This window comes from Jaculus jaculus, chromosome 1 (assembly GCF_020740685.1).
Source record: "Jaculus jaculus isolate mJacJac1 chromosome 1, mJacJac1.mat.Y.cur, whole genome shotgun sequence".
Classification (NCBI taxonomy): Eukaryota; Metazoa; Chordata; class Mammalia; order Rodentia; family Dipodidae; genus Jaculus; species Jaculus jaculus.
The window spans coordinates 41448070-41460556 of record NC_059102.1 but is presented as its reverse complement, the minus strand read 5'-3'; the positions used below and the strand labels follow the sequence as shown (position 1 = coordinate 41460556).

Sequence of the window (12487 nt, the reverse complement as noted above, 5' to 3'; positions counted from 1 at the left end):
AGGGCCCACATAAAGCCAGATGCACAAGGTGGTGCATGTGTCTGAAGGAGGCCCTGGTACACCTACTGCCTATTTCTGTCTGCCCACCCTCTCATGAGAAAATAAATAAAATAATGGTGGAATCATAATAGAAAGAATTCGGTCTCAGGGCTTCTGATTCAGTGTTCTTTGTGCCATCTTGTGCTGCCCAGGCAAGAGCTGTGTCTGTCCTTGTGGATTATCTACAGCAGACTTGGGGGAGGCAGTGAGCAGGAGAGGAAGAAATGGGCAGGTTGGTGAAGAGGAGTCCAGTGGGATTTCATTACATGAGCAGAAGGATTGGCCAACTTATACATTACAGAGGCCTGTGGGCAATTTAAGTGGATGTGACAACCAGCAATGGAGACTTCAGGCACAGATGCCTAGTAGGGCTTGTTAAAAGGGGCATTGTGAAGAAAAAGGGAGAGAAATTAGAAAGGAATTTTAATAAGCTATTTGTGAGCATTAGGCTACAATATGTTCTTCTCTATAAACCTTTGTGAGAAGATTTTAAATGATTAAATAGATCTCAAAAGAAATCAATTCATATTTAGTGATTTATGTTTTCCTGGTATCTTACCAATGTTTACTGGCCAAGGATGAAGTTTAGTGCTAAAGCAAGTACTTAGCGTGCACAGGGCCCCACAGGGTGCAATGCTTCAATCTCTAGCACCCCTCCCACTACTGATTGAATAAGTGACTTCAGTAACTATGGTAGTTGATAGATTCAGACTATAAGTATTTGTATTTACTTCATACTGTGACACTCAAAAGCTATATAAGCAGTTTGTCCACATAATACATTAAAAGTTCTACAACTTCAGGAGCTGACTGGAGAGATGTTTCAGTGGTTAAAGAAACTTGCTTGCTTGTAAAGCCTGATGGCCCAGGTTTGATTCCCCAGTTCCTACATAAAGCCAAATGCACAAAGTGGCACATGTATCTGGAGTTTGTTTGCAGTAGCAAGAGGCTCTGGCATGCCCGTATTCTCATTCTCTGTCTCTCTCTCTCTCTGTCTCTCTTCTCCCTGCTTGCAAATAAAAATATTTTTTTAAAGTTCCCCAGTTTCTATCGGTGACCTCTTGTCTCTACTGCCTGCCTATTACGCTCCTGTCTTCTGACTGTGAGGCCGTCAGGTAGCACACATTCCTGGTCAATGTGTCTTCCTCAGCTGCTTCTGGACTTGAAATCACATAAGCCTGGGCTCTGCCCCAAACTAGATAATCCTAAACAAGCCACCTAACTTCTGTAAACTTTTCTGTCCTTACTTGTAAAATCTACAACAGAACCTATTGCACTTGACCCCAACAATTGTAACGAAGCTCATACTAAATGTGTAGACAACATGCAGTTTAAAAAACAAAGGGCTATCATGGGGGAGGGAGTACTGTGGCTGTCTTCTGTTTATGACCTGTGGTGTTTATTGCTAAAAACTCTTTCAAAATAAACTCAGAATGAGACTCTCAAGAGCCCTTTTAAAACTGATACTCTAACATAATGAAATCCATTATTTTGTATACTAATCTATAACTTTAAAAAGACATTTAGGGGACTAGAGAGATTGCATAGTGGTTAAGGCACTTGCCTGCAAAGCCAAAGGACTCAGGTTTGATTCCCCAGGACCCATGTAAACCAGATGCACAAGGCAGCACTTGCATCTGGAGTTCATTTGCAGTGGTTAGAGGCCCTGGCACACCCATTCTCCCATCCTCTCTCTCCCTCTCAAATAAGTAAAATAAAATAAAATAAAATAAAATAAAATAAAATAAAATGTTTTTAACAATTAAAAATAAATAAATAAAAAGATATTTAAAAACAAAATAGCGCTGAGTGTGGTGGTGCACGCCTTTAATCACAGCACCTGGGAGGCAGAGGTGGGAGGATTGCCATGAGTTCAAAGCCACCCTGAGTCTACAAAGTGAATTCCAGGTCAGCCTGGGCTAGAGTGAGACCATGACTTGGAAAAAAAAAAAACAAAAAAACAAGGCATGGTAATCCCAACCCTTGGGAGATGGAGGCAGAAGGATTAGGAGCTCAAGGCCAACCTCAGCTACATAGTGAATGTGAGGCCAGCCTGGGCTACATGACACCCTTAATCAAAAATATAATTAACTAGCTTATTAAAGACTACCATAGGGTATTTTTTCTCCAAAAAAATAACTTGCATTCTTAGTGGAAATTTTGGAAGCAAACTAGAAGTCCTACCCATTCCTTATTTTTTACTTCCTGGTTTTTGGGACAGTGAGATTAAAAATTCTATCATGTGGGGCTGGAGAGATGGCTCATCAGTTAAGGGGCTTGCCTGCAAAGCCAAAGGACCTAGGTTCAACTCCCCAAGACCCATGTAAGCCAGATGCACAAGGGGCACATGCATCTGGAGTTCATTTGCAGTGGCTGGAGGCCCTGGCGCGCGTGTGTGTGTGCTCTCTTTCTCTCTCAAATAAGTAAATAAAAATAAAATATTTTTTAATTCTATCATGTGAATGACCCCCCAACTTTACTTTCTCATGAAACCCCCATTCTATTATTTAGTAAGAACTTTTAAGAATGGCATGAAATGATGAACAATCTCTTTAAGTGGGGAGAAAAACAAATTGTCAACTGGCATATGTAGGAAGGTAAAATCTTTACATAACAGAAGTAGACAACAACTTTGCACCTCCACCCCCATTATTAGAATGAATAGGGTGTGTGTTGGGTTACTTCTCGTTACTAGGGCAAGTTGTCTGACCACAAGCAGTTCAAGGAAGGAAAGGGTCTATTGTGGACTTCAGTTTCAGAGGGAAGTGTAGTATGGCGGGAACAGCATAGCAGGAGCAAGAGGCTGTAATCACACTGTCACATAATTATGAAGGAGAGAGAGAAGAGTATCTAAAGGCCCACTCCCAGTGACATTTCCTCCAGCTAGGCTCAACCTCCTAAAGGTTCCTACAGCCTCCCAGAACAACTCAACCAGCTGGGGATTAAGTATTAAAACACATGGGATGACTGGAGAGATGGCTTAGCGGTTAAGCGCTTGCCTGTGAAGCCTAAGGACCCCGGTTCAAGGCTTGATTCCCCAGGACCCACGTTAGCCAAATGCACAAGGGGGCACATGCGTCTGGAGTTCATTTGCACTGGCTGGAAGCCCTGGCGTGCCCATTGTCTGTCTCTCTCTATCTGCCTCTTTCTCCCTCTCTCTCTGTCACTCTCAAATAAATAAATAAAAATTTTAAAAAAATTTAAAAAACACATGGGAGTCATTTTTTCTAAAAACCACCACAGGTCCAAAACTCCACTCATGTAAATCGTAGGGCTATGAGAGCAGGGTTGGTTATTTAAGAACTTGGTCAGGCCTGGCAGGCTGGCTCCAGCCTCCAGGAACCAGGCCTTTCTGGTCTTGGTTTGGCACCATCTGGTGGCAGTTTTGATTTTGACTTTATATCAAGGGGGACAATTCTAGGTTATGTGACCAGATAGACCTTCCAAGGAAGTGACAGCAGATCTCAAATTCTCTGATTAATTAGCGTCATTTTCAGTAGTCTAGTCTGTGGAACATAGGCCAGAAGAATGTTCAGAATATAATTTTCTAAGTCTTCACCTCTGACAGAATCACCTACTATTTACTTCCCTCCCTTCTCTCCATGTTCTCATCTTACAGAAGATAATGTTATGCTTCTATCATTTGACAGTGGAGAGGGGATGCCAAATGGACAGAAGTCCTATGAGAAATTGCGTCCATAGTCATATAATTCCAATATCTTCTGTATTTTTTAAACTTTATTTTTTATTTATTTTTATTATAATTTATTTGAGAGAGAGAGAAAGAGGCAGAGAGAGAATGGGCACAACAGGTCCTCCAGCCACTGCAAACGAACTCCAGACATGTGTGCCCCCTTGTGCATCTGGCTTACATGGGTCCTGGGGACTCGAACCAAGGTCCTTTGGCTTTGCAGGCAAATGCCTTAACCACTAAGCCATCTCTCCAGACCCTGTTGTGTATTTTTATTCACATATAGTGACATACATTTGTGCAGTCATGACATGCGTACAAGGGTTATATGACCTCACATCAGTGAGACTGTGTTTTCAGTTTGGTTTGTTTCTGAGAATGAGATGAGAAAAAAGATGAGAATGGGTAAAGTTTGCCTCATAACACTTCTGTACTATTTGAAATTTTTTAATCAGATTCATGTATTTTGAGAGAGAAAAAATGGATTTTACTGAAAGCTAACTTGCCAAAATATAATTCTCGTAATTATTGGGAATCCATAAGTATTCATTGCAATAAAGCTTACCTCCAGTCATTATGTAGTAAAAACAGTTGACCTTGTTCATCCTGCCTAGCTGAATACCTCTATTTCACATTTCATGTCTAGTATTCCTTAAGTGCTAAAATGTGTATGTGGGAATAGGTTTCTCCTAAATACTACTTATTTTTTTCTTATCCAACTCTTGATAGTCAGCAAGGTAGTATATTTTCTTTCTAAAAATTTATAGTTAATTTAGACTCTCAAAATCCTCAGTTAAGGGTCAGGGATAGTGACACACACCTTCAATCCCAACACTTGGGATGCTGAGGTAGGAGGATTGCTATGAGTTCATAGCTATCCTGGGACTACAGAGTGAGTTCCTAGTCAGCTTGGACTACAGCGGGTCCCTACTTCAAAAAAAACACAATCCATAACTTGGTGGGAGGCTAGGGAGATAGCTCAGTCAGTAAAGTGCTTGCCTTACAAGCATAAGAACCTGAATTCCATACCCAGGAAATCAAGTTAAGGGTACTGGTGTGTACTTGTAATTCCAATGCTGGGCACGTGGAAACACGAGGATCCCTAGAATTCACTGGCTAGCCAGTCTAGCCTAATTGACAAGTTCCAAGCCAAAAAGAGACCCTGTCTCAAGAATGCCTTGCAGGCATCTGAGGAACACCCAAAGTTGTATGTTCCTGCATGTATATACATGTCTGTGTGCAGACACATGAACATGCACACATGCGCACACACGCACTCTCCACACTAATAGGAGCAGGCCTATTCTGGGCCAGACCTTATGAGACTGTCAAAAGCAGCAGAAACAACAGCAGCTTCTTCCCTTCAGAAGGCAGGTATATCTTTTCTATAGTGTATGACATGTTAACTAATTTCAGAAGGCAGGTATATCTTTTCTATAGTGTATGACATGTTGACTAACACATGAAATGTACAACTAGAAGGCTGTTTTCACATTTTAATACAGCTCAGATTTTTGCTAGATTTTTCTGCCCCCTGAATCACCTTACTGTTTATTCAGACCTTTTCCTTTTTTTCTTTTTTTTTTTTAGTTTTGCCAAAGCAGATATTTTACTCTTTTATAGAAAAGTATAGTATTGGAAGTATTTTACATTTATACTCTGGCATGTCCTCAAATTCCATGTCTTCCTTTAAATTTACTTTTATGAGTGTGTGTGTATGTGTATGTATGTGTGTATATATAAGTTTTGTACTCAGTAAATACAGTCAATTTGGTACCATTATTAGGCTCATCCATGACCTACCCCCTCCCCTTGGTCCCTCCTTGTTGAGGTATACGGGTCATGCATTCTGGAGTTAGCCCACAGTTATGAGTAGGATAAATGTCTCTGCATATCATGACCCAACATGTGGGAAAAAATCGTCCAAGATGGCTTACATACCCAGCAAGCATCTCATGGACTAGACAATAGGATGGATGGGGAGGGAGGGGAGGGCAACAGGGGGGGTGGGAAACATAAATCTAGACCCAAATGGCAATGGTACCATAAAATTCTATATCCTAAAAGGCAGACCAAATGGCTGAACCTTCACCAGGCCCTTAGAGGGAACACCTGAACCACAAGACACTGGAGAGGGTATCATGAAGACTGACCTTAATCTCCCCCCCCCCCCACTCCTCTCTAACTCTTATATTAGTTATGTTTTTCTTCCTTTTCTTAGTGGGCACTGACCTGTAACTCCCAGTACCAGCATGTGGCTATCATCCACAATGAGCTTTTCCTTTTTCAATGTAGACCCTAGAGGAGAAAAGCATTGTCCAAGATGAGAAAGAGGTGATCTTGAGCTCAGAGGAAGAGAGTTTCTTTGTCCAAGTGCATGATGTCTCTCCAGAGCAACCTCGAACCGTCATCAAAGCCCCTCGTGTCAGCACTGCCCAGGACGTCATTCAGCAGGTAAAACCTCACCATGGGGCCCAGGTGTAGCTCAGAGGTGTGTACACTGCTTGCCGGGCATGTACCAAGCCCTGGCTTCAATTTCAGCACTAGTCCTTTCGTCAGTACAAATTATTAGAACAAATGTATGCATTGATGGCTCAAATTTATGAAGTTCTAGAACAGGGGCCTGGAAAGGGATAGTATGCCTCTTTTTTTTTTTTAATTTAATTTATTAGTTTTCATTTCAGTGATTACAGGCAGTTTGATACCATTATTTAGGCTCATCTGTGATCTACCCCCTCCCATTAGACCCTCCTTGTTAATGAAAATGGGTCGTGCATTGTGGAGATAGCCCCCAGTTATTAGTATGATAAATGTCTCTGCAAATCATGACCCAACATGTAACTCTGACATTCTTTCCGCCCCCTCTTCCGCAAGATTTCCCTGAGCCATGTTGGGTTCATTTTTGGTCTGCTTCAGTGCTGAGGTGTTGGGGACCTCTGAGGCTTTGGCTCTCTGATTTGGTAGGAGTTGATTTTTCTCTGCGTTGATCTCCTTCCCCTCTTAAGGGCAGGAATGATTTGTAGATGCTGAGCTGGTGCTACAAGGAGCCTGGTTCTCTACAAAGCACTGATAATAATGGACTGAGGAGGTGGCTCAACAGAAATGATCCCCAAAATGCCTGAGCCAGGACTCCAAGGCCACCTCTGAAGGCCCTCTCAGAAGACAAGCCAGAGCCAACTCTGACCCTAGACTGACTTCCTTCCTGTAGGCCAGACTCCTTTGTTTCTGTGGTTCCAGAGAATAGTTCCTTCACTTATGGCTTCCTCGTGGTTTGCACTCATTATACAGCCATTGAAGAAGAGAAGCAGCACAATGGTGAAGGGCAGCTCTGTTTCTTACTCAGGATCTTGAAGAAAACCTCCCTCAGGGGCTGGAGAGATGGCTTAGCAGTTAAGCACTTGCCTGTGAAGCCTCAGGACCCCGGTTCGAGGCTTGGTTCCCCAGGACCCACGTTAGCCAGATGCACAAGGGGGCGCACGCGTCTGGAGTTCGTTTGCAGTGGCTGGAGGCCCTGGCGCACCCATATTCTCTCTCTCTCTCTCTCTCTCTCTCTCTCTCTCTCTCTCTCTCTTTCTCTCTGTTTGTCACTCTCAAATAAATAAATAAAAATTTTTCAAATTATGCCAGGCATAGTGGCACAAAAAAATCTGTACCTAATGTATATTTATTAAAAAAAACTCACTCAGACCTGTGTCTTATACTGGGTGATGGAAAACTTCTTGTGTGGGGGAGGGGTGTGGAATCTGATTTATTTCCATTGTATAAATACTCCTCCTTTGTCTGATTTTACCAGCCATTTCCAGTTGCTATAGTAACACTATGTGGTAAGTCACCACATAGATAATATGGAGACAGTACAGTAGTACTTCCCTCATAAGTCTGTTGTGGAAATCAGCCAGGAAACATATGTGAGTTGTTTTATACAATACAAGCACCTAGCAAAAACAACCTGAGCATGATGATTAGGTGAATATTAGTAGCCTCCATAATTGATGCTGAATTCCAGATTTTCCTTTCTTTTGCTTATCCTATCTCCTCCCCAAAGTACAGCACAATGCCTTGGGCATAAGGTTGTGACTAAATATGAATGAATAAATGAGTAAATGGTAGTCTACTAAATGATAATAGAGACCATGTGACTTCTAAAATCCCTTTGACGTCAATATCTGAAACTGTAATAAAGAGGGAGCCTTGTGAGGAAGAGAGGCTGAGGGAGGGGAAGAATCTATACTTCACATAGCCTATATGTCTGTGAATTTTGATATGTGCAAGGAATCCAAATAGAATCTTTTTATTCTCTTACATAGCTTATTGTCACTAGCTGTGCTTACTCTGAAACCTGCTTAGGCTTTATGAGATTAAGTGCCTCATCGAAACCAGGCCTATTGGAGCCTCAGAGAGGCAATCTGAGAAGGCGTGCCGAAAGCCTAGTCACGGTGGAAAGGAGGCATCTGGAGACCTGATCCAGAGCTCTGCAAGGCTGAGTCACTTTTCCACCTTAAAGTTTTATGTAGGATGAATGCTTTACTCAACTGGTTGTAATTTATCTTTCAGACTTTATGCAAAGCCAAATATTCCTACAGCATCCTGAGCAACCCCAACCCAAGCGACTACGTGCTCTTGGAAGAGGTGGTGAAAGACGGCCCCAGCAGGAAGTCTTCTACCCCAAAGTCCTCACAGCGGGCACTTTCGGACCAGGAGTGTGTGTTTCAAGCACAAAGCAAATGGAAAGGTGCAGGAAAGTTCATCCTTAAGCTAAAGGAGCAGGTGCAGGTGAGGGTTATTGGCTGTCTTCATGAATCCCGTCACATCATAATCAGATTCGGGAGCTACTGAAATCAAGGAGAAAGTGACAAGGAGTTGTTGAAGAGTATTGTGTGACTTTGTTTTCTGGGGGGGTGGCAAACCAAACAAAAAAATGTGTGGTTAAAACCCTAAGGATGGACCATCTGTAGGATTATGACTTGTTGGGCATGGTGACACACGCCTTGAATCCTAACACTCAGGGCAGAGGCAGGAGGATTGCTGTGAGTTCAAGGCCAGCCTGAGAGTACATAGTGAATTCCAGGTCAGCCTGAGCTAGAGCGAGACCCTACCTTAAAAAAAAAAAAAAAAAGACCCTGAGAATGGAAACCTTTGGCCTACTTCCCAAAGATCGGCTTGCCAGAGAAAGGAGTATAAAAAACTCCCTTTGGCTTAATGTTACAGGACTCAGGAGCCTGGTTTACCTTTACATCAAACCAATTATCCACCCCCTCTCTGCACAGGCATCCCGAGAAGACAAAAGAAGGGGCATCTCTTTTGCAAGTGAGCTCAAGAAGCTCACCAAGTCAACTAAGCAGCCCCGAGGACTCACATCACCACCTCAGCTTGTGGCCTCAGAAAGTGTCCAAAACAAGGAGAAGCCTGTGGGCAGCTTGTCCTCTGGTGACACAATGGATTGTCCGCAGTGACTGAGAGCAGCATGTAAGACTCAGGTATTAATTTTTTTTTTTTTTTTTATTTATTTGAGAGGACAGACATAGAGAGAAAGACAGATAGAGGAAGGGAGAGAACGGGCGTGCCAGGGCTTCCAGCCTCTGCAAACGAACTCCAGATGCGTGCGCCCCCTTCTGCATCTGGCTAACGTGGGACCTGGGGAACCGAGCCTCGAACCGGGGTCCTTAGGCTTCACAGGCAAGCGCTTAACCGCTAAGCCATCTCTCCAGCCCTCAGGTATTAATATTACCTTGAAACAGCATTCTGCATTCAACTGAAACTACTTTGTATGATTCAGTCAGTAAGGTGGCCTTATGTCTCTTCCAAGATGATATCCCCTGAAGACAGGTGGGAATGGTCCCTTGAAACAGGACACAGGCTCATACTCCCATATAACCCAGGCTTTATACTTCAGTGTAAAGCTCTTGAGTCCTTAGTTATCTACAGAGTCCTTAATTTGTAGATAACTAAGCAAAGGCCCCAAAAGGGTGACTAACTTGCCTACAGGCTCATGAAGCTTTTTCTCATCACAGTGGTGTCTTAATTATTAACTCATATGAACATCTTCAAGGGCTCTGTGGATAACCCATTTTGCTCCTTTGGATTCCTAGTCTAAATTGTGTCTCATTTGGCCTCAATGACTGTAGCTCCATCTTCCTAAAACAGATGCCAGGCATGTTGATACACGACTATAACCCCAAGCCCCCGGAAGGCAGAGGAGGATCACAAGTTCAAGGTTAGCCTAGACTACAGAGCAAGTTCCAAGCCAACTTGAGACATGAGACCCTGTCTTCTTCATTTTTTTTACTATCCAGCAGATACTTATTAAAGAAATGAACTATTTTATTTATGTTGAGGATTTGAGTAAGTAGACATATAACTTCTAACTTCATCATAAATACAATATATAATTAAGAGTATTTAGTGAACAGTGGGCTGATTCTAGGTTTTGCCTTTGTGCTTAAGTTTAAAATGAATGTGAAAGTTTATGTATATTAATATATGTGTGTTTACATGTATATATTTTTTAATATTTTATTTATTTATTTGAGAGAGACAGATAGAGAATGCTCCAGGGCCTCTAGCCACTGCAAACAAATTCCAGACACATACACCACCTCCTTGTGCATCTGGCTTACATGAGTTCTGGGGAATTGAACATGGACTCTTAGGCTTCACAGGCAAGCTCCTTAACCACTAAGCCAACTCTCCAGCCTGTAGGTATGTTTTTTTCTTTTTGTATTTTTTAATTAACAGCTTCCATGATTGTAAACAATATCCCATGATAATGCCCTCCCTCCCTCCCCCCACTTTCCCCTTTGAAACTCCATTCTCCATCATATCACCACACCCTCTCAATCAGTCTCTCTTTTATTTTGATGCCATGATCTTTTCCTCCTATGGTCTTGTGTAGGTAGTGTCAGGCACTGTGAGGTCATGGATATTCAGGCCATTTTGTGTCTGGGGAGAGCACATTGTAAGGAGGCCTACCCTTCTTTTTGCTCTTATATTCTTTCTGTCACCTCTTCTGCAATTGACCCTGAGCCTTGGAAGGTGTGATAGAGATATTGCAGTACTGAGCACTCCTGTCACTTCTTTCCAGCACCATGATGCCTTCTGAGTCATCCCAAGGTCACTGCCATCTCAAAAGAGAAGATTCTCTACCAAAATTGAGAGTAGCATTAGTATCTGAGTATGAACGTTAAGAGAAGTGCTTACTGGGCAGTTTGATAAGCATAGTATATATATTTAGCCAGAGAGCAGCAGACATTACACCCTGGGCTCATAACCACCCCTGTTTTCAGTTTTCAGTATCAGGGATGTATTCTCTACCATGGAGCAGGCCTCCAGTCCACTTAGAAAGCAGTTGGTTTTCACCATGACAGACATGCCACTATTGCACCCACTGGCTCATAAGGTCTGGCTGGCAAAATTTAAGACTTGCAGTGTCCACTGTTGAGTTTCTTCACTGGTGATTTCTCTCTTTCCCATTGAACTGCATACAGAATGGCTTCTTCCAGCTTTCTGTCAGTTTGACTACATGAAGGAGGTTATCAGCTCAGTTCCAGCAGGATTTCTCAGTGGCCTTGCAGCCCAAGTATGTGTAGTCTTCAGCAATAGGGTCTTACCATCTATTCCTGGTGGGAAAACAAGGACCTCACCAATGGCCTGTAATGTCTTGGGGGCATCAGGGACCTCCCTGGCCAACTCACTGGAAGGTATCCCATCCCTGGCACTGAAAATTTTCAGTAACAATCTATGGCTCCTGAGTGTTCCATTGTCCAAAAATGTAAGTTTGCATATGACTTATGACATATGACTGCTAGATTTTTGATTAGCCCTCCCTCTACCTTTTCTTTACTCAATCTCTTTCTCTGACCTCACTTTGGGCCTTTTCACCCCATTAATCTATTCTTCTACTTCTACTATATAATACCGTCCTATTAAGTACTCCCCTCCCTTCCTTTCTCTTCCCTTTATATCTCTTTTCAGGCTTACTGGCCTTTGCTACTGAGTTTTCTTCCTACCCACACAGAAGTCCAGTCATCTGTAGCTAGGATCCACATATGAGAGAGAACGTGTGACGTTTGGCTTTCTGGGCCTGGATTACCTCACTTAGTATAATCCTTTCCAGATCCATCTATTTTCCTGCAAATTGTATAACTTCATTTTTCTTTACTGCTGAGTACAACTCCATTGTATAAATGTGTCATATCTTCATTATACACTCATCAGTTGAGGGACATCTAGGCTGGTTCCATTTCCCAGTTATTGTAAATTGAGTGACAGTAAACATGGTTGAGCAAGTATCTCTAAGGTAATGAGATGAGTCCTTAGATACATGCCTAGGAGTGCTATAAATGGGTGAAATGGTAGATCTACCTTTAGCTGTCTTAGCAACCTCCACACTGATTTCCACAATGGCTGGACCAGATTGCATTCCCACCAACAGTGTAGAAAGGATCCTCTTTCTCCACATCCTTGCCAGCATTTAAGGCCATTTGTTTTCATGATGGTAGTCAATTTGACAGGAGTGAGATGGAATCTCAACATAGTTTTAATCTGCATTTCCCTGATGACTAGGGATGTAGAACATTTTTTACATGCTTAAATGCCATCTGCATTTCTTCCTTTGAGAACTTTCTACTTAGTTCCATAGCCCATTTTTAATTGGCTATTTGATTTCTTATTATTTAATTTTTTGAGTTCTTTGTATATCCTAGATATTTATCCTCTATCATATGTATAGCTAGCAAAGATTTTTTTTCCCATTCTGTA

At 42.3% G+C, this 12487-nt stretch overlaps 1 protein-coding gene across 1 annotated transcript in view; it reads left to right on the top strand.

Annotated features, from left to right (window-relative positions):
* Plce1 (phospholipase C epsilon 1) overlaps positions 1-12487 on the top strand; it is a 328593-nt gene that overhangs the window by 302863 nt on the left and 13243 nt on the right. Inside the window, exons 29-31 of the mRNA XM_045149602.1 lie at positions 6026-6184; positions 8285-8503; positions 8998-9207. Coding sequence (XP_045005537.1) covers positions 6026-6184; positions 8285-8503; positions 8998-9183 — 564 coding nt within the window. The 3' untranslated portion in view covers positions 9184-9207. The remainder of the gene's footprint in view (positions 1-6025; positions 6185-8284; positions 8504-8997; positions 9208-12487) is intronic.